At 45.6% G+C, this 21,750-nt stretch overlaps 1 protein-coding gene across 1 annotated transcript; it reads right to left on the reverse strand.

Moving 5' to 3' along the window:
• Nucleotides 1–3,038: 3,038 nt before the first annotated feature.
• Nucleotides 3,039–5,699, reverse strand: LOC143341135 (uncharacterized). Its single transcript, XM_076763814.1, has 3 exons — nucleotides 5,498–5,699; nucleotides 3,211–5,447; nucleotides 3,039–3,071 (listed from the first exon to the last, which is right to left on the reverse strand). The coding sequence occupies exons 1-3, from the start codon at nucleotides 5,697–5,699 to the stop codon at nucleotides 3,039–3,041; spliced, it is 2,472 nt and encodes an 823-aa protein (XP_076619929.1).
• Nucleotides 5,700–21,750: the final 16,051 nt, after the last annotated feature.

Consider the following 21,750-nt stretch of genomic DNA (forward strand, 5'->3'; position numbering starts at 1 on the left):
CTGCGCCTCCATTTCCGGGTCAATACGGTTGGACCCCACTACCGTTATTACACTCTCGTCGCTCGACATTGTTTCCGCTTGATTTGATCCGGAACTGAACCGATTCGGTCCGCGGATCCTGCTTTTAAAGCCGTGGATCCCGGGGAATCGGGGAATCGCTCCCTTCCTCAATTCTTGACGGGATGGTAGGGTATGGTACCCCTCTGTCCGTATCCCTCAGCTGAGACTTGTAGAACGTGTGAGACAACACCAGGATTGTGTCAATGGTCTTTCTCACTCTACTGTGTCTCTTTGTCTAGCGGAATTCGGGATCTCTTATGTCCCGATAGCGTCGTCGACGTTTGTTGTCGTTACCGACTCTTCCACGGGCAATTTACACAGACGTGTAATAGGACGTGTGTAGGTGGACGTTGCTGTGCGAACTTGAACTACACGCACACGCCTGTCTTTACCCGGGAATGTTTCCTCGATTCTCCCCATTTCCCATTGATTTGGGGGGAGAAGAGGGTTTTGCACTAACACCAAATCGTTTGGTTTTAGCTGTGCGTGGGCGGTATGCCACTTATAGCGGTTCTGGAGGTGCGTGAGATAATCACGCGTCCAATGCCTCCAGAGTTGCTCGTGGAATTTCTGTATCGCTCTCCAACGTGTAAGGCGGGAGAGTTTTTCAGTTTCCACGGACTCGAACGGAAGTGCATTTATCGGACTTCCGATCAAGAAGTGGCCCGGTGTGAGAGGCGCATAATCCTCAGGGTTATCGCTTAAAGCGGAAATCGGTCGAGAATTCAAGCTCGCTTCGATCTTGCAGAGTAATGTCTGCATTTCCTCGCTTGTAGGCGCGAAATCGCCGAGGGTGCGTTTGGGGTGATGTTTCACCGATTTCACACCGGCTTCTTGCATACCGCCGAAATGAGGTGCACTAGGTGGATTAAATTTCCACGTAATACCCTTCTGGCCGCACTTATTGCGCATTTCCTGTGTATTGTACACGATATTGAAATGTTCTCGCAATTCTCGATCCGCTCCGACGAAGTTTGTTCCGTTGTCACTGAACATGCAGGACGGAACTCCTCGACGGGCGATAAATCGATCCAAGGCGGCCAAAAATGCACTTGTTGTGTAATTATGCACGAGTTCGATATGCACGGCTCTTGTAGCGAAGCAGACGAACACTGCTATGTAAGCTTTATGAGCTGCTTTTCCTCGACCGGCGGAGTCGCGGACACGGTATGGTCCAGCGTAATCTACTCCGCAGTTCGAAAAAACTCGTGCCTCGCGACTGCGTTCCGGAATTAAATCCTGCATTATCTGCGTAGAGGCGTTTGCTTGCCATCTCACGCATCGTATGCAATTATGGATAACCGTACGCGCCGCGTTACGACAACCGATGATCCAGAATTTCTGTCTCACCGTGTACATGGTTAATTGCAAACCCCCGTGTAACGTATCAACGTGACATTGCCGGATTATCATGTTAGAAACATGATGCTTTGGCAGAATTACCGGGTGTTTTGTTTCCCATGCAAGTGCTGCATTCTCCAGCCTTCCACCCACTCGCAAGACGTCTTTTTCGTCGAGGAAAGGGTTGAGGCTTTTTAACGGAGACTTTGCAGGAATTCCCTTCCGCTTTTTTAAGCTTTGGTACTCTTCCGCAAAGTGCATGCGTTGTAAATAGCGCACAATTCTTTCTGTTGCACGCTGTAATTCCGGTGCTTCGACGATTTTGGCACCGAAAGACCGCCGCTCCCCGTCCCACGTTCTTTTTAGTCGAAGACAGTAGGCGGTTACGCGGAGTAGCTTACTCCATTTGGAAAATCGGAATACAAAATCCCATTCCTTTTGTGGAGTTGCTACGAGGGTATGCGATACGCGCTTACCCTCCTCGGTCTCGATCGAAGCGGGCATTTTTGGCCAATTTTCTTCCGCTTGTCGAAGCCACGTCGGCCCGGAAATCCAGAGCTCCGACTGAAGGAGTTCCGACGCGTCCACCCCACGCGAATTTAGATCCGCGGGGTTCGAGCGCGTGGGAACATGATGCCATTCAGCGTTCGGGAGTAATGTCTGGATTTTCGACACTCGGTTGGCGATTACAACCTTCCATGTCGATGCATGCTTCCTTAACCAAGCCAATGCAATCGTGGAATCTGTCCAGCAGATTACGCGGTGCACTTTTATCGGAAGTGACCGCTGCACGTGCACCACCAGCTCGGAGAGGAGTGCCGCCCCGTTTAATTCGAGGACTGGGATGGACTGCGTTTTAATCGGAGCGACTCGCGTTTTTGCCATCAGCAACGTCGTAAAAATTTCGTTGCTTATCGTCGTCACGCGTAAATACGTGACGGCCGAATAGGCCGCGAGCGAAGCGTCGCAGAATCCATGCAATTCTACTGACACCGTATCAGCTCCGAAACGTATCCATCTAGGAATTTTTAGCTCCTTTAAGCTGCTCCAATCCGTACAGAACGCATTCCACGTTTTTTGCGTATTCGCGGAGATTTGATCGTCCCACTGGATTTTCTCCAGCCACTGAGACTGCATCAAAATCTTCGCGCGAATTACAACCGACGAGAGCCAGCCGAGCGGATCGAAGAGCTTGGCAATTTCCGAAAACAAATTTCTTTTTGTCATCGGTGATGCCGAGGGTTGGAACCGTTGGAGATTGAAATAGAAATAATCTCCAGACGGTATCCATCGTAAACCGAGCACTTTTAGTTCAGAATCATCGAACAAAGTGAGGTCAACGGCGTGGGAGTGAGCGCTGTGGGGAATATTTCGCAATAATTGTGGCGAATTTCCTGCCCACTTCCTCAGCTCAAACCCGCCTCCTTGGAGGAGCTCGCAGACTTGTGTGCGGATTTTCTCCAACAAGGATTTATCAGGTGCTCCCAGGAATACATCGTCGACGTAAATGTCCTTCTCGAGAATCGGAGCGGCAAGCGGAAATTTCTTTCCATCCTGTTCCTTTAATTCGAGGAGGGTACGCATCGACAAGTACGGGGCGCACGCCGTTCCGTATGTAACGGTATTTAACTCGAACGCTACCAGCTGTTCGGTTTCGGGTGCATTCCATACTATGCATTGAAAACGACGATCCTCAGGGGCGACGAGAATCTGTCGAAACATCTTCTCGATATCAGCCACCAACACGTATTCGTACAAACGCCATCTCGTTAATACCGAGGTAATATCGTTTTGTAATTTCGGACCTACGTGTAGGATGTCGTTTAGGGAGCGTCCACCCACTGTCCTGCTGGTCGCATTAAAGACGACTCGCAATTTGGTGGTCGCGCTGTCCGTGCGAATGACCGCTCGGTGCGGAATGTAAAGTCTAGTTTGGTCAATAGGTTCGATACGCGACATATGACCTAAAGACTCGTATTCCGCTAGAAACTCTGCGTATTCTTTACCGAGAGTCGGATTCGTGTCCAGTTTCTTCCTCAGTCTTGTGAGAGCGGAAAGCGCGATATGGAAGGAATTTCCCAACGCTTCTTCCGGTCTCGGGCAATTGAGGGGGAGTCGGACTACAAACCGCCCAGTTTCGTCACGGGTAACGGTTTTTTGAAAGAATGCTTCGCACTCCTCTTCTGCTTTGGTATGCGTGGAGGTTGCGGGAATTTCTTCCATTTCCCAGAACTTTCGAACCGCTTGATCCAGCGATTCGAGTACGGTGCAGTGCAGCGACTGCACCGTGTTCTGCGCACCACTTGCTGCGTTTGTCGGCCCGGATATCACCCAGCCGAATGCAGTTTCTTGTGCAATGGGACCTGCATCGTTTATGCGACGGAATCCCGCTCGCATAATCTGTGCGTATAAGTCCGCACCGATCAAAATTTCAATGGTTTGATCCGATGCGGGGTCGGGGTCGGCAAGCGGTAATTCCAGGAACGCTTCGTATCCGAGCGTTCCTACCGATGGAGTCGCGTAGGTCGTGATTTGAGGCACGACGTACGCATCAGCCACACACATCGGTTTCTCACCGTCTTTTGCGCCGAGACTCATTCCGACACTGTACTTTATCGATCGGGTTCGGTCACCCCCTAGGCCCGTCACCGTAGCTGGGGTTTTCCTCCGCGCGAGTTTGAGGTCATTCACCAAACTCGCGGATATGAAGGACGTTTCCGATCCTTGATCGAGTAGGGCGCGCGCGATTCGCGTCGTGCCATTTTTGCCGAACACTTTAACTCGGGCGGTCGCTAATAGCACTGGCCTCGGTGCGCCTGTACCAAGAGCGGTACAGTGCGACGTAGAGGCGGGCGTTGTTTTAACACTCGCCGAAGTGTTGGGTTTCGGCCTCGATTTCGTAGGCCGACGGGATTGGTCATTAAGACGCTGCTCTTCCCGGTTGCCGACCTCACTTTTTGGTAACGGCTTAGTCGGTTGAGCTTCCCGTTTTACCTCGAAGTGCAGCAGGGAATGGTGCATCCCGCCGCACGTCGTACATGCCGTGGAATTTTTGCATTTGGTCACCGTATGAGTGGTGCCCAGGCACTGGATGCACCACCGGCGACCTTTCACATACTGACTGCGCATTTTTGCAGTCAATATTGCAAAATTTCGGCAGTTCGGCAAACTGTGCGGCCCGTTACAGAATCCGCACAATTGAGTGGGCGTTGTTCCAACCTGCCTGACGTTATCGGAACCCGTTCGTCGTGGCTGTTCAGCCTGGACGTTTTCCATGACAACGTTATGGCTTCTCACGTTCTTCGAGGCGGCGCTGACTTTCCACGCCGCGCTTCGATTACGCGTGGATTTTGTTGGAAGCCCCAAGGCAGCTTTTCTGCGCTCCTCGTTCATGGAGAGCAAGGCACGTGACCGTTTGTCCACGAATTTCCTTACGTCCTCGAACGTAGGATAATCGGGCGAGAGGTCTAGCGTTTTTTGCCATTCCAGCTCCATTTCGGGGGTGAAGTGTTGCTTCACCCAATGAGCGAGCAGCCAGTCTCGTTGCTGTTCTGGTGTGCCCTTTGTATCCAGAACAGCGATTGCTTGGGTGCAACCCACGGTCACTTGTTGCATGCTGGACAAGTCGTTCATATCGATGGGCTTCAGATATAGAAGCTTGTCCAGTAGTTTCCCAGTGACTATGCGTGGGAGGCCGAATTCGGTCTTCAGCCTCGTCCACGCTTCCGTCAAGTTGCGACCCACGACTGGAAGGGAAGCAACGATTGCTGCAGCCGGCCCCTCAAGGCAGGCATTTAGAAAATACAATCGTTGGATGTCTCCCAACGCAGCATTGTTAATTACCCCGGCGGTAAACAGATCCTCAAAGTGTTCCCACTCTCGAGGATCACCTCCGAATTTGGGTATTCGCTGCTTGGGGAGCTCGATCGGTACGTTGCATGGTTCGACCGACACCGCTGTTCTTTTGTCAGTGGTGAGTCGGTCGATTTCCGTGCTTACGAGATCCATGTATTCGTGGAAATCGTTTTCGGCGGCTACGTAATATTCTGTTTAAAGAAATCGTAGTTTTGTCTTTGCGCCGGCTTTAAGAGCTTGCGCACGGCCGTATACCGATCGTTTAACTCCTTCCATTGTGTTTTGGCAAAATCGAGCTTTTCCTCGAGAAGTCTCACCGAGTAATTCGCTCTGCCAGTTTTTCTCAGGTTAGTACCCAATTTGCTTAGGCGGTAGGTGATTTCGCACATGGTCTCTATGTGCTCATCAGCTTCCGTCCACATGGTTTCTTTAGCCACGGCCATTGTTGGGTTTTATCGAGGATTAATCAGCTCGAACTAACCTCTCACGTGGATATTCGACACGTGTGATTTACTGTACCTTTCCCAATTCCTCTCAACCTCGTGTTAAATCCGGCTCGAAGGACCTTTGTTAAAATAGGTACGAGTATGTGCAAAGGTTGTGAAAAGACCTTGTCTCGTACCCTTTAACGAAGTTTGGTCCGGATCACGAGGGATTGGGAATATGGGGGAAAGTGAATGTACAGTTTATAATTTTCTTTCGCATAGTCCAATGGACTGGCCGTTTATTAAGATGAAAGATTCAAAAATTAAATAAACGTAAAAAAGAAAATTAACGAAAATTAAATTTATATTTGTGATTTTTTAAAAATTTAAAAATACCTGACAACGCTCGGTGCGTTGTCTGACTCGCTCTAATCCCCTCGCTCCTCCTTCCGTTTACGGTAAACAGGAGCGGGATTCTTACACAGCGATACACAACTGTGTTAGTGGACTGTATTATTATTTCAACGTTTCAGATTTTGGAAACGTTGAATTGCAGATGGGGAAGACGAGATTCTAATGTCTATCTTCCCACTGCTGCAGGCTTGGTTTTTGCAGGAGAGGACAACAAGTGGAGGTTGTAAGGCTCCAAAGGTTGTCAACTCCGCGGTCCCTCGCCGTTCCCTGGTCCGTACGGGACCGGTGTGATGCAGAGCCTTAACTGCGCAGAAGCGACTGATTATTAAGGTTCTAACACCACGGTGCCCTTTGAACGTAGTTCTACGTCGAGTGTCCGTACCCACTGACGATCTGGAACCCACGCTCGAGCAGGTCGAAACTAGCCGAGATATTTACCCAGGCAATGCCAATAAGGCCCCTATCGGGTGTTATCCCAAACTTTTGTTTCGACCCTGGAAAACGACGAACCCAATCCAGGGATTTTGCAACGAAGGCTCCCTGTAGGTTGGGGTTCTGAACCGTACAATAGCCAAGCAGAGAATCAAGAAATTCTCTCGGTTCTCAAACACGACCACTGATTTCAGCAATACGTGTTTGTCCGTCACAACGGTGGCGATAATCAAGCACTGTTTAAGTGCAATCTGATTATATTCAGCCACCGATGGCGGGTTATGAAAATTACTCAAGTTATCGAGTAAATTTTCCCGTTCCTATGGTTCAGTTACCGCGGAAATCGAGATATTCTCACGAAACCGTAGGGTACGAAATTCGACTGGACGTGATTCTTTCGAATCCGCAGCAGTCTCTGTCTTGTACCGTTTCGGTTAAGTGGATCCACGATCGTATTAGACGAATCTAATTAATCGTATGTATCGATTCCGACAGATTGACGAGGTCGGCTCAGGCGATCCGCACTCGTCGAGAACCAGATAGCAAGTGCTCCCGAGACATACCTGCTTAACCGTGGCCACGAGGGAGGGGAAATTTTCATCTCGTGGCGCTATCTGGTCTAAGCTGTCTGTCTCTTATTAATTTTGTATCCTCTCTGTAATTTTGGCGTATGAACACGTGATCTCAGGGAACCGTTACTAGGCCGATCGCGTGATTTGTAGCGAAAGTAAGTTTGTAGTTTTTCTACACGGTATTGCTCGAAACATATTACGCCGCAGAGAAGGCTCTGGAATGTCGCGTAAACTGAGAATACCGTATAAGAAACATTCTGCTTTTTCTATCGATCACGCGACGGTTTAACCGACTTTTCAAACAACGAATTAACGCGTTATTTAAACAATTCGAAACCAGGTTTAATTGACTGTTTCAGTGTGGTCCCACATTACTACGCGATCCAAACCAGAAGAAGCCCAGGATCTGGCCGACAGGTATGCGAAAAATGCGAAAGTGCGAGCCAGATGAGGGCAAATCCCAGACCTAACCAAGACATAACCGGCGTTATCCTCTAAAATATTAATCGCAACCAGGTTTAATTGACTGTTTCGTTGTGGAACCTCATTACTACGGGATCCAAAACAGAAAAAACCCAGGATCTGGCCAACAAATATGCGAAAAATGCGAAAGTACGGTCCAGATAAGGCCAAATCCCAGACCTAACCGGGAGATAAACGGCGTTATCCTCTAAAATATTAATCGCAACCAGGTTTACCTGACTGTTTCGGTATGGAACCCCATTACTACGGGATCCAAACCAGAAAAAACGCAGGATCTGGACAACAAATATGCGAAAAACGCGAAAGTATGAGCCAGATGATAGCAAATACCAGAACAAACCCAGACATAGCCAGCGTTATCCTCTAAAATACTAGTCGGAACCAGCTTCTATAGACTGTTTCAGTGTGGTACCACATTACTACGTGATACAAACCAGAAAAAGCCCAGGATCTGGCCAACAAGTATGCAAAAAATGCGAAAGTACGAGCCAGATGAGGGCAAATCGCAGACTTAACCGAGACATAACCGGCGTTATCCTCTAAAATATTAATCGCAACCAGGTTTAATTGACCGTTTCGGTGTGCTACCGCATTACTACGTGACGCAAACCAGAAAAAGCCCAGGATCTTGCCAACAAGTATGCGAGAAACGCGAAAGTATGAGCCAGATGATTGCAAATACCAGAACTAACCCAGACATAACCAGCGTTATCGTCTAAAATACTAACCGGAACCAGCTTTTATTGATTGTCTCAGTGTGGTACCACATTACTACGTGATCCTAACAATAGAAAAACCCAGGATCTGGCCATTCAAGTATGCGAAAAATGCGAAAGTACGGGCCAGATGGGGGCAAATCCCAGACCTAACCGAGACATATCCTGCGTTGTCCTCTAAAATTTTAATCGCAACCAGGTTTAATTGACTGTTTCAGTGTGGTACCACATTACTACGTGATCCTAACAATAGAAAAACACAGGGTCTGGCCATTCAAGTATGCGAAAAATGCGAAAGTACGGGCCAGATGAGGGCATATCCCATACCTAACCGAGATATAACCGGCAATATCCTCTAAAATATTAATCGAAACCAGGTTTAATTGACTGTTTCTGTGTGGAAACTCATTACTACGGGATCCAAACAAGAAAAAACCCAAGATCTGGCCAACAAGTATGCGAAAAATGCGAAAGTACGGGCCAGATAAGGCCAAATCCCAGACCTAACCGAGACATAACCTGCGTTATCCTCTAAAATACTATTCGGAACCAGGTTTAATTGACTGTTTCGGTGTGGAATGTCATTACTACGTGATACAAACCAGAAAAAGCCCAGGATCTGGCCAACAAGTATGCGAAAAATGCGAAAGTACAAGCCAGATGAGGGCAAATTACAGACTTAACCGAGACATAACCGGCGTTATCCTCTAAAATATTAATCGCAACCAGGTTTAGTCGACTGTTTCGGTGTGCTACCGCATTACTACGTGACACAAACCAGAAAAAGCCCAGGATCTTGCCAACAAGTATGCGAGAAACGCGAAATTACGATCCAGATTAGTGAAAATCCCAGACCTAACCGTGACATAACCGGCTTTATCCTCTAAAATATTAATCGCAACCAGGTTTAATTGACTGTTTCAGTGTGGTCCCACATTACTACTTGGTCCAAGCCAGAAAAAGGCCAGGATCTGGCCAACAAGTATGCGAAAAATGCGAAAGTACGGGCCAGATAAGGGCAAATCCCTGACCTAACCGAGACATAACTTGCGTTATCCTCTAAAATACTATTCGGAACAAGGTTTAATTGACTGTTTCGGTGTGGAATGTCATTACTACGTGATACAAACCAGAAAGAGCCCAGGATCTGGCCAACAAGTATGCGAAAAATGCGAAAGTACGAGCCAAATAAGGGCATATCCCAGAACTAACCGAGACATAACCTGCGTTATCCTCTAAAATACTAATCAGAACCAGCTTTTATTGACTGTTTCAGTGTGGTACCACATTTCTACGTGATCCAAACCAGCAAAAAGCCCAGGATCGGGCCAACAAGTATACGAAAAATGCGAAAGTACGGGCCAGATGAGGGCAAATCCCAGACCTAGCCGAGACATAGCCTGCGTTATCATCTAAAATACTAATCGAAACCAGTTTCTATTGACTGTCTCAGTGTGGTACCACATTACTACGTGATACAAAGCAGAAAAAGCCCAGGATCTGGCCAACAAGTATGCGAAAAATACGAAAGCACGAGACAGATGAGGGCAAATCACAGACCTAACCGAGACATAACCGGCGTTATCATCGAAAATACTAATCGGAAACAGCTTCTATTGACTGTTTCAGTGTGGTACCACATTATTACGTGATCCAATCCAGAAAAAGCCCAGGATCTGCCCAACAAGTATGAGAAAAATACGAAAGTACGAGCCAAATGAGGGCAAATACTAGACCTAACCCTGACATAACCGGCGTTATCGTATAAAATACTAATCGGAACCAGGTTTTATTGACTGTCTCAGTGTGGTACCACATTACTACGTGATCCTAACAACAGAAAAACCCAGGATCTGGCCATTCAAGTATGCGAAAAATGCGAAAGTACGGGCCAGATGAGGGCAAATCCCAGACCAAACCGAGACATAACCGGCGTTATCCTCTAAAATATTAATCGAAACCAGGTTTAATTGACTGTTTCAGTGTGGTCCCACATTACAACGTGATCCAAACCAGAAGAAGCGCAGGATCTGGCCAACAAGTATGCGAAAAATGCGAAAGTACGAGCCAGAAGAGGGCAAATTGCAGACTTAACCGAGACATAACCGGCGTTATCCTCTAAAATTTTAATAGCAACCAGGTTTAATTGACTGTTTCAGTGTGATACCACATTACTACGTGATCCTAACAATAGAAAAACACAGGATCTGGCCATTCAAGTATGCGAAAAATGCGAAAGTACGGGCCAGATGAGGGCAAATCCCAGACCTAACCGAGATATAACCGGCAATATCCTCTAAAATATTAATCGAAACCAGGTTTAATTGTCTGTTTCGGTGTGGAACGTCATTATTACGGGAGCTAAACCAGAAAAAACCCAGCATCTGGCCAACATGTATGCGAAAAAAGCGAAAGTATGAGCCAGATGATTGCAAATACCAGAACTAACCCAGACATAACCAGCGTTATCCTCTAAAACACTAATCGGAACCAGCTTTTATTGACTGTTTCAATGTGGGACCACATTACTACGTGATCCAAACCAGCAAAATGCCTAGGATCTGCCAACAAGTATGTAAAAATGCGAAAGTACGGGCCAGATGAGGGCAAATCCCAGACCTAACCGAGACATAACCGGCGTTATCCTCGAAAATATTAATCGCAACCAGGTTTAATTGACTGTTTCGGTGTGGAACTGCATTACTACGTGATACAAACCAAAAAAAGGCCAGGATCTTGCCAATAAGTGTGCGAAAATTGCGGAAGTACGAGACAGATGAGGGCAAATCCCAGACCTAACCGAGAAATAACCGGTGTTGACCTCTAAAATATTAGTCGCAACCAGGTTTAATTGACTGTTTCAGAGTGGTCCCACATTACTACGTGATCCAAACCAGAAGAAGCCCAGGATCTGCCCAACAAGTATGAGAAAAATACGAAAGTACGAGCCAAATGAGGGCAAATACTAGACCTAACCCAGACATAACCGGCGTTATCCTCTAAAATATTAATCGCAACCAGGTTTAATTGACTGTTTCAGTGTGGTACCACATTACTACGTGATACAAACCAGAAAAAGCCCAGGATCTGGCCAACAAGTATGCGAAAAATGCGAAAGTACGAGCCAGATGAGGGCAAATCGCAGACTCAACCGAGACATAACCGGCGTTATCCTCTAAAATATTAATCGCAACCAGGATTAATTGACTGTTTCGGTGTGGTACTGCATTACTACGTGATCCAAACCAGAAAAAGCCCAGGATCTTGCCAACAAGTATGCGAGAAACGCGAAAGTAAGAGCCAGATGATTGCAAATACCAGACGTAACCCAGACCTAACCAGCGTTCTCCTCTAAAATACTAATCGGAACCAGCTTTTATTGACAGTGTCAGTGTGGTACCACATTACTACGTGTTCCAAACCAGAAAAAGGCCAGAGTCTGGCCAACAAGTAAGCGAAAAATGCGAAAGTACGAGCTAGATGATGGCAAATACCAGACCTAACCCAGACATAACCAGCGTTATCCTCTAAAACACTAATCGGAACCAGCTTTTATTGACTGTTTCGGTGTGGTACCGCATTACTACGTGATCCAAACCAGAAAAAACGCAGGATCTCGCCAACAAGTATGCGAAAAATGCGAATGTATGTGGCAGATGATTGCAAATACTAGACCTAACCCAGACATAACTGGCGTTATCCTCTAAAATATTAATCGCAACCAGGTTTAATTGACTGTTTCGGTGTGGTACCGCATTATTACGTGATCCAAACCAGAAAAAACGCAGGATCTGGCCAACAAGTATGCGAAAAATGCGAAGGTACGAGCCAGATGAGGGCAAATCCCTGACCTAACCGAGATATAACCGGCGTTATCCTCTAGAATATTAATCGAAACCAGGTTTAATTGGCTGTTTCGGTGTGGAACGTCATTATTACGGGATCCAAACCAGAAAAAACCCAGCATCTGGCCAACAAGTATGCAAAAATGAGAAAGTACGAGACAGATGAGGGCAAATCCCAGACCTAACCGAGAAATAACCGGTGTTGACCTCTAAAATATTAATCGCAACCAGGTTTAATTGACTGTTTCAGTGTGGTACCACATTACTACGTGATCCAAACCAGCAAAAAGCCAAGGATCTGGCCAACAAGTATGCAAAAATGCGAAAGTACGGGCCAGATGAGGGCAAATCCCAGACCTAACTGAGACATAACCAGCGTTATCCTCTAAAATATTAATCGCAACCAGGTTTAATTGACTGTTTCGGTGTGGAACCGCATTACTACGTGATACAAACCAAAAAAAGGCCAGGATCTTGCCAATAAGTGTGCGAAAATTGCGGAAGTACGAGACAGATGAGGGCAAATCCCAGACCTAACCGAGAAATAACCGGCGTTGTCCTCTAAAATATTAATCGCAACCAGGTTTAATTGACTGTTTCAGAGTGGTCCCACATTACTACGTGATCCAAACCAGAAGAAGCCCAGGATCTGGCCAACAAGTATGCAAAAAATGCGCAAGTACGAGCCAGATGAGGGCAAATCACTGACCTAACCGAGACATAACCGGCGTTATCCTCTAAAATATTAATCGCAACCAGGATTAATTGACTGTTTCGGTGTGGTACCGCATTATTACGTGATCCAAACCAGAAAAAACGCAGGATCTCGCCAACAAGTATGCGAAAAATGCGAATGTATGTGGCAGATGATTGCAAATACCAGACGTAACCCAGACCTATCCAGCGTTCTCCTCTAAAATACTAATCGGAACCAGCTTTTATTGACAGTGTCAGTGTGGTACCACATTACTACGTGTTCCAAACCAGAAAAAGCCCAGCATCTGGCCATCAAGTATGAGAAATATGCGAATGTATGAGCCTGATGAGAGCAAATCCCAGACCTATCCTAGACCTAACGTGAGTTATCCATTGAAATGTTGACCCAGACTAGGTTTAATGGCCTGTTTCAGTGTGGTACCACATTACCACTTGATCCAAACCAGAAAAAGCCCAGGATCTGTTCACCAGGTATGTGAAGAATGCGAACGTGTGAGCCTGATGAGGGGCAAATCCTAGACCTAACCGAGACAATAACATGCGTTATCCTCAAAAATATTGATCGGAACCAGGTTTAATGGACTGTTTCAGTGTGGTACCGCATTACTACGTGATCTAAACCATAAAAGGCCAAGAATCCGGCCATCAAGTATGAGAAATATGCGAAAGTATGAGCCTGATGAGTGCAAATCCCAGACCTAACCCAGACCTAACATGCGCTATCCTCTAAAATATTGACCGAGACCAGGATTAGTCGACTGTTTCAGTGTGGTACCACATTACTACGTGATCCAAACCAGAATAAGCCCAGGATCTGGCCATCAAGTATGAGAAATATGCGAATGTATGAGCCTGATGAGAGCAAATCCCAGACCTAACATAGACCTAACATGCGTTATCCTCTAAAATATTGACCGAGACCAGGATTAGTCGACTGTTTCAGTGTGGTACCACATTACTACGTGATCCAAGCCAAAAAAAGCCCAGAATCTGGCCAACAAGTATGAGAAATATGCGAAAGTATGAGCCTGATGAGTGCAAATCCCAGACCTAACCTAGACCTAACATGCGTTATCCTCTAAAATATGGATCGAAACCAGGTTTAATGGTCTGTTTCAGCGTGGTACCGCATTACTACGTGATCGAAACCAAAAAAGGCCCAGAATCTGGCCATCAAGTATGAGAAATATGCGAAAGTATGAGCCTGATGAGTGCAAATCCCAGACCTAACCTAGACCTAACATGCGTTATCCTCTAAGATATCGATCGAAACCAGGTTTAATCGACTGTTTTAGTGTGGTACCACATTACTGTGTGATCCAAACCAGAAAAAGCAAAGGATTTGGCTAACAAGTAAGAGAAATATGCGAAAGTATGAGCCTGATGAGAGCAAATCCCGGACCTAACATAGACCTAACGTGCGTTATCCTCTAAAATATTGATCGAAACCAGGTTTAATGGACAGTTTCAGTGTGGTACCACATTACTACGTGATCCAAGCCAAAAAAAGCCCAGAATCTGGCCAACAAGTATGAGAAATATGCGAAAGTATGAGCCTGATGAGTGCAAATCCCAGACCTAACCTAGACCTAACATGCGTTATCCTCCAAAATATTGACCGAGACCAGGATTAGTCGACTGTTTCAGTGTGGTACCACATTACTACGTGATCCAAACCAGAAAAAGCCCAGGATCTGGCCATCAAGTGTGAGAAATATGCGAATGTATGAGCCTGATGAGAGCAAATCCCAGACCTAACCTAGACCTAACATGCGTTATCCTCTAAAATATTGACCGAGACAAGGATTAGTCGACTGTTTCAGTGGGGTAACACATTACCACGTGACCCAAACCAGACAAAACCCGGAATCTGTACAACAAGTATGTGAAGAATGCGAGAGTATGAGTCTGATGAGGGCAAATCCAAGGCCTAACCTAGACCTGACAGGCGTTATCCTCTAAAACATTCATCGAAACCAGGTTTAATGGACTGTTTTAGTGTGGTACCGCATTACTACGTGATCGAAACCAGAAAAAGACCAGAATCTGGCAATCAAGTATCAGAAATATGGGAATGTATGAGCCTGATGAGTGCAAATCCCAGACCTAACCTAGACCTAACATGCGTTATCCTCTAAAATATTGACCGAGACCAGGATTAGTCGACTGTTTCAGTGTGGTACCTAATTACTACGTGATGCAAGCCAAAAAAAGCCCAGGATCTGGCCATCAAGTATGAGAAATATGCGAAAGTATGAGCCTGATGAATGCAAATCCCAGACCTAACCTAGCCCTAACATGCGTCATCCTCTAAAATAGTGATCATGACCAGGTTTAATCGACTGTTTCAGTATGGTACCACATTACCACGTGATCCAAATCAGAAAAAGCCCTGAATCTGGCCATCCAGTATGAGAAATATGCGAAAGTATGAGCCAGATGAGGGCAAATCCCAGACCTAACCGAGACATAACCGGCGTTATCCTCCAAGATATTACTCGGATCCAGGTTTAATTGACTGTTTCGGTGTGGTACATTACTACGTGATCGAAACCAGAAGAAGCCCAGGATCTGGGCAACAAGTATGCGAAAAATGCGAAAGTACGAGCCTGATGAGGGCAAATCCCAGACATAACCGAGACATAACCGGAGTTATCCCATAAAATATTAATCGCTACCAGGTTTAATTGACTGTTTCGGTGTGGTACCGCATTACTACGTGAGCCAAGCCAGAAAAATTCCGGGATCTGGCCATTCAAGTATGCGAAAAATGCGAAAGTATGTGCCAGATGAGGGCAAATCCCAGAACTAACAGAGAAATAACCGGCGTTATCCTCTAAAATATTAGTCGCAACCAGGCTTAATTGACAGTTGCGGTGTGGTACCGCATTAATACGTGATCCAAACCAGAAAAAGCCCGGGATCTGGCCAACAATTATGCGAAAAATGCGAAAGTACGAGCCAGATGAGGGCAAATCCCAGACATAACCGAGACGTTTCCGGCGTTATCCTCTAAAATATTAATCGAAACCTGGTTTAATTGACTGTTTCAGTGTGGTCCCACATTACAACGTGATCCAAACCAGAAGAAGCGCAGGATCTGGCCAACAAGTATGCGAAAAATGCGAAAGTACGAGCCAGAAGAGGGCAAATTGCAGACTTAACCGAGACATAACCGGCGTTATCCTCTAAAATTTTAATAGCAACCAGGTTTAATTGACTGTTTCAGTGTGATACCACATTACTACGTGATCCTAACAATAGAAAAACACAGGATCTGGCCATTCAAGTATGCGAAAAATGCGAAAGTACGGGCCAGATGAGGGCAAATCCCAGACCTAACCGAGATATAACCGGCAATATCCTCTAAAATATTAATCGAAACCAGGTTTAATTGTCTGTTTCGGTGTGGAACGTCATTATTACGGGAGCTAAACCAGAAAAAACCCAGCATCTGGCCAACATGTATGCGAAAAAAGCGAAAGTATGAGCCAGATGATTGCAAATACCAGAACTAACCCAGACATAACCAGCGTTATCCTCTAAAACACTAATCGGAACCAGCTTTTATTGACTGTTTCAGTGTGGGACCACATTACTACGTGATCCAAACCAGCAAAATGCCTAGGATCTGCCAACAAGTATGTAAAAATGCGAAAGTACGGGCCAGATGAGGGCAAATCCCAGACCTAACCGAGACATAACCGGCGTTATCCTCGAAAATATTAATCGCAACCAGGTTTAATTGACTGTTTCGGTGTGGAACTGCATTACTACGTGATACAAACCAAAAAAAGGCCAGGATCTTGCCAATAAGTGTGCGAAAATTGCGGAAGTACGAGACAGATGAGGGCAAATCCCAGACCTAACCGAGAAATAACCGGTGTTGACCTCTAAAATATTAGTCGCAACCAGGTTTAATTGACTGTTTCAGAGTGGTCCCACATTACTACGTGATCCAAACCAGAAGAAGCCCAGGATCTGCCCAACAAGTATGAGAAAAATACGAAAGTACGAGCCAAATGAGGGCAAATACTAGACCTAACCCAGACATAACCGGCGTTATCCTCTAAAATATTAATCGCAACCAGGTTTAATTGACTGTTTCAGTGTGGTACCACATTACTACGTGATACAAACCAGAAAAAGCCCAGGATCTGGCCAACAAGTATGCGAAAAATGCGAAAGTACGAGCCAGATGAGGGCAAATCGCAGACTCAACCGAGACATAACCGGCGTTATCCTCTAAAATATTAATCGCAACCAGGATTAATTGACTGTTTCGGTGTGGTACTGCATTACTACGTGATCCAAACCAGAAAAAGCCCAGGATCTTGCCAACAAGTATGCGAGAAACGCGAAAGTAAGAGCCAGATGATTGCAAATACCAGACGTAACCCAGACCTAACCAGCGTTCTCCTCTAAAATACTAATCGGAACCAGCTTTTATTGACAGTGTCAGTGTGGTACCACATTACTACGTGTTCCAAACCAGAAAAAGGCCAGAGTCTGGCCAACAAGTAAGCGAAAAATGCGAAAGTACGAGCTAGATGATGGCAAATACCAGACCTAACCCAGACATAACCAGCGTTATCCTCTAAAACACTAATCGGAACCAGCTTTTATTGACTGTTTCGGTGTGGTACCGCATTACTACGTGATCCAAACCAGAAAAAACGCAGGATCTCGCCAACAAGTATGCGAAAAATGCGAATGTATGTGGCAGATGATTGCAAATACTAGACCTAACCCAGACATAACTGGCGTTATCCTCTAAAATATTAATCGCAACCAGGTTTAATTGACTGTTTCGGTGTGGTACCGCATTATTACGTGATCCAAACCAGAAAAAACGCAGGATCTGGCCAACAAGTATGCGAAAAATGCGAAGGTACGAGCCAGATGAGGGCAAATCCCTGACCTAACCGAGATATAACCGGCGTTATCCTCTAGAATATTAATCGAAACCAGGTTTAATTGGCTGTTTCGGTGTGGAACGTCATTATTACGGGATCCAAACCAGAAAAAACCCAGCATCTGGCCAACAAGTATGCAAAAATGAGAAAGTACGAGACAGATGAGGGCAAATCCCAGACCTAACCGAGAAATAACCGGTGTTGACCTCTAAAATATTAATCGCAACCAGGTTTAATTGACTGTTTCAGTGTGGTACCACATTACTACGTGATCCAAACCAGCAAAAAGCCAAGGATCTGGCCAACAAGTATGCAAAAATGCGAAAGTACGGGCCAGATGAGGGCAAATCCCAGACCTAACTGAGACATAACCAGCGTTATCCTCTAAAATATTAATCGCAACCAGGTTTAATTGACTGTTTCGGTGTGGAACCGCATTACTACGTGATACAAACCAAAAAAAGGCCAGGATCTTGCCAATAAGTGTGCGAAAATTGCGGAAGTACGAGACAGATGAGGGCAAATCCCAGACCTAACCGAGAAATAACCGGCGTTGTCCTCTAAAATATTAATCGCAACCAGGTTTAATTGACTGTTTCAGAGTGGTCCCACATTACTACGTGATCCAAACCAGAAGAAGCCCAGGATCTGGCCAACAAGTATGCAAAAAATGCGCAAGTACGAGCCAGATGAGGGCAAATCACTGACCTAACCGAGACATAACCGGCGTTATCCTCTAAAATATTAATCGCAACCAGGATTAATTGACTGTTTCGGTGTGGTACCGCATTATTACGTGATCCAAACCAGAAAAAACGCAGGATCTCGCCAACAAGTATGCGAAAAATGCGAATGTATGTGGCAGATGATTGCAAATACCAGACGTAACCCAGACCTATCCAGCGTTCTCCTCTAAAATACTAATCGGAACCAGCTTTTATTGACAGTGTCAGTGTGGTACCACATTACTACGTGTTCCAAACCAGAAAAAGCCCAGCATCTGGCCATCAAGTATGAGAAATATGCGAATGTATGAGCCTGATGAGAGCAAATCCCAGACCTATCCTAGACCTAACGTGAGTTATCCATTGAAATGTTGACCCAGACTAGGTTTAATGGCCTGTTTCAGTGTGGTACCACATTACCACTTGATCCAAACCAGAAAAAGCCCAGGATCTGTTCACCAGGTATGTGAAGAATGCGAACGTGTGAGCCTGATGAGGGGCAAATCCTAGACCTAACCGAGACAATAACATGCGTTATCCTCAAAAATATTGATCGGAACCAGGTTTAATGGACTGTTTCAGTGTGGTACCGCATTACTACGTGATCTAAACCATAAAAGGCCAAGAATCCGGCCATCAAGTATGAGAAATATGCGAAAGTATGAGCCTGATGAGTGCAAATCCCAGACCTAACCCAGACCTAACATGCGCTATCCTCTAAAATATTGACCGAGACCAGGATTAGTCGACTGTTTCAGTGTGGTACCACATTACTACGTGATCCAAACCAGAATAAGCCCAGGATCTGGCCATCAAGTATGAGAAATATGCGAATGTATGAGCCTGATGAGAGCAAATCCCAGACCTAACATAGACCTAACATGCGTTATCCTCTAAAATATTGACCGAGACCAGGATTAGTCGACTGTTTCAGTGTGGTACCACATTACTACGTGATCCAAGCCAAAAAAAGCCCAGAATCTGGCCAACAAGTATGAGAAATATGCGAAAGTATGAGCCTGATGAGTGCAAATCCCAGACCTAACCTAGACCTAACATGCGTTATCCTCTAAAATATGGATCGAAACCAGGTTTAATGGTCTGTTTCAGCGTGGTACCGCATTACTACGTGATCGAAACCAAAAAAGGCCCAGAATCTGGCCATCAAGTATGAGAAATATGCGAAAGTATGAGCCTGATGAGAGCAAATCCCGGACCTAACATAGACCTAACGTGCGTTATCCTCTAAAATATTGATCGAAACCAGGTTTAATGGACAGTTTCAGTGTGGTACCACATTACTACGTGATCCAAGCCAAAAAAAGCCCAGAATCTGGCCAACAAGTATGAGAAATATGCGAAAGTATGAGCCTGATGAGTGCAAATCCCAGACCTAACCTAGACCTAACATGCGTTATCCTCCAAAATATTGACCGAGACCAGGATTAGTCGACTGTTTCAGTGTGGTACCACATTACTACGTGATCCAAACCAGAAAAAGCCCAGGATCTGGCCATCAAGTGTGAGAAATATGCGAATGTATGAGCCTGATGAGAGCAAATCCCAGACCTAACCTAGACCTAACATGCGTTATCCTCTAAAATATTGACCGAGACAAGGATTAGTCGACTGTTTCAGTGGGGTAACACATTACCACGTGACCCAAACCAGACAAAACCCGGAATCTGTACAACAAGTATGTGAAGAATGCGAGAGTATGAGTCTGATGAGGGCAAATCCAAGGCCTAACCTAGACCTGACAGGCGTTATCCTCTAAAACATTCATCGAAACCAGGTTTAATGGACTGTTTTAGTGTGGTACCGCATTACTACGTGATCGAAACCAGAAAAAGACCAGAATCTGGCAATCAAGTATCAGAAATATGGGAATGTATGAGCCTGATGAGTGCAAATCCCAGACCTAACCTAGACCTAACATGCGTTATCCTCTAAAATATTGACCGAGACCAGGATTAGTCGACTGTTTCAGTGTGGTACCTAATTACTACGTGATGCAAGCCAAAAAAAGCCCAGGATCTGGCCATCAAGTATGAGAAATATGCGAAAGTATGAGCCTGATGAATGCAAATCCCAGACCTAACCTAGCCCTAACATGCGTCATCCTCTAAAATATTGATCATGACCAGGTTTAATCGACTGTTTCAGTATGGTACCACATTACCACGTGATCCAAATCAGAAAAAGCCCTGAATCTGGCCATCCAGTATGAGAAATATGCGAAAGTATGAGCCAGATGAGGGCAAATCCCAGACCTAACCGAGACATAACCGGCGTTATCCTCCAAGATATTACTCGGATCCAGGTTTAATTGACTGTTTCGGTGTGGTACATTACTACGTGATCGAAACCAGAAGAAGCCCAGGATCTGGGCAACAAGTATGCGAAAAATGCGAAAGTACGAGCCTGATGAGGGCAAATCCCAGACATAACCGAGACATAACCGGAGTTATCCCATAAAATATTAATCGCTACCAGGTTTAATTGACTGTTTCGGTGTGGTACCGCATTACTACGTGAGCCAAGCCAGAAAAATTCCGGGATCTGGCCATTCAAGTATGCGAAAAATGCGAAAGTATGTGCCAGATGAGGGCAAATCCCAGAACTAACAGAGAAATAACCGGCGTTATCCTCTAAAATATTAGTCGCAACCAGGCTTAATTGACAGTTGCGGTGTGGTACCGCATTAATACGTGATCCAAACCAGAAAAAGCCCGGGATCTGGCCAACAATTATGCGAAAAATGCGAAAGTACGAGCCAGATGAGGGCAAATCCCAGACATAACCGAGACGTTTCCGGCGTTATCCTCTAAAATATTAGTCGCAACCAGGTACAAGTGACTCTTTCGGTGTGGTACCGCATTACTACGTGATCCAAGCCAGAAAAATTCCGGGATCTGGCCATTCAAGTATGCGCAAAATGCGAAAGTATGTTCCAGCTGAGGGCAAATTCCAAACCTAACAGAGACATAACCGGCGTTATCCTCTAAAATATTAATCGCAACCTGGTTTAATTGACTGTTTCGGTGGGGTACCGCATTACTACGGGGTCCAATCCAGAAAAAACCCATGATCTGGCCAACAAGTATGCGAAAAATGCGACAGTATGAGCCAGATGATTGCAAATACCAGATCTAACCCAGATATAACCAACGTTATCCTCGAAAATGTTAATCGGAACCAGCTTTTATTGAATGTTTCATTGTGGTACCACATTACTACGTGATCCAA

This window comes from Colletes latitarsis, chromosome 4, assembly GCF_051014445.1.
Source record: "Colletes latitarsis isolate SP2378_abdomen chromosome 4, iyColLati1, whole genome shotgun sequence".
NCBI lineage: Eukaryota > Metazoa > Arthropoda > Insecta > Hymenoptera > Colletidae > Colletes > Colletes latitarsis.

What these genes read in the sequence shown, in the direction of transcription:
- LOC143341135 (XM_076763814.1), bottom strand. Translation starts at nt 5,699, where the DNA reads ATGGCCGTGGCTAAAGAAACCATGTGGACGGAAGCTGATGAGCACATA. An exon ending in CGATCGGTATACGGCCGTGC is followed by an intron (nt 5,448 to 5,497) that starts GCAAGCTCTTAA and finishes TTCTTTAAACAG; the next exon opens with AATATTACGTAGCCGCCGAA. An exon ending in CCCTAAACGACATCCTACAC is followed by an intron (nt 3,072 to 3,210) that starts GTAGGTCCGAAA and finishes TTCAATGCATAG; the next exon opens with TATGGAATGCACCCGAAACC.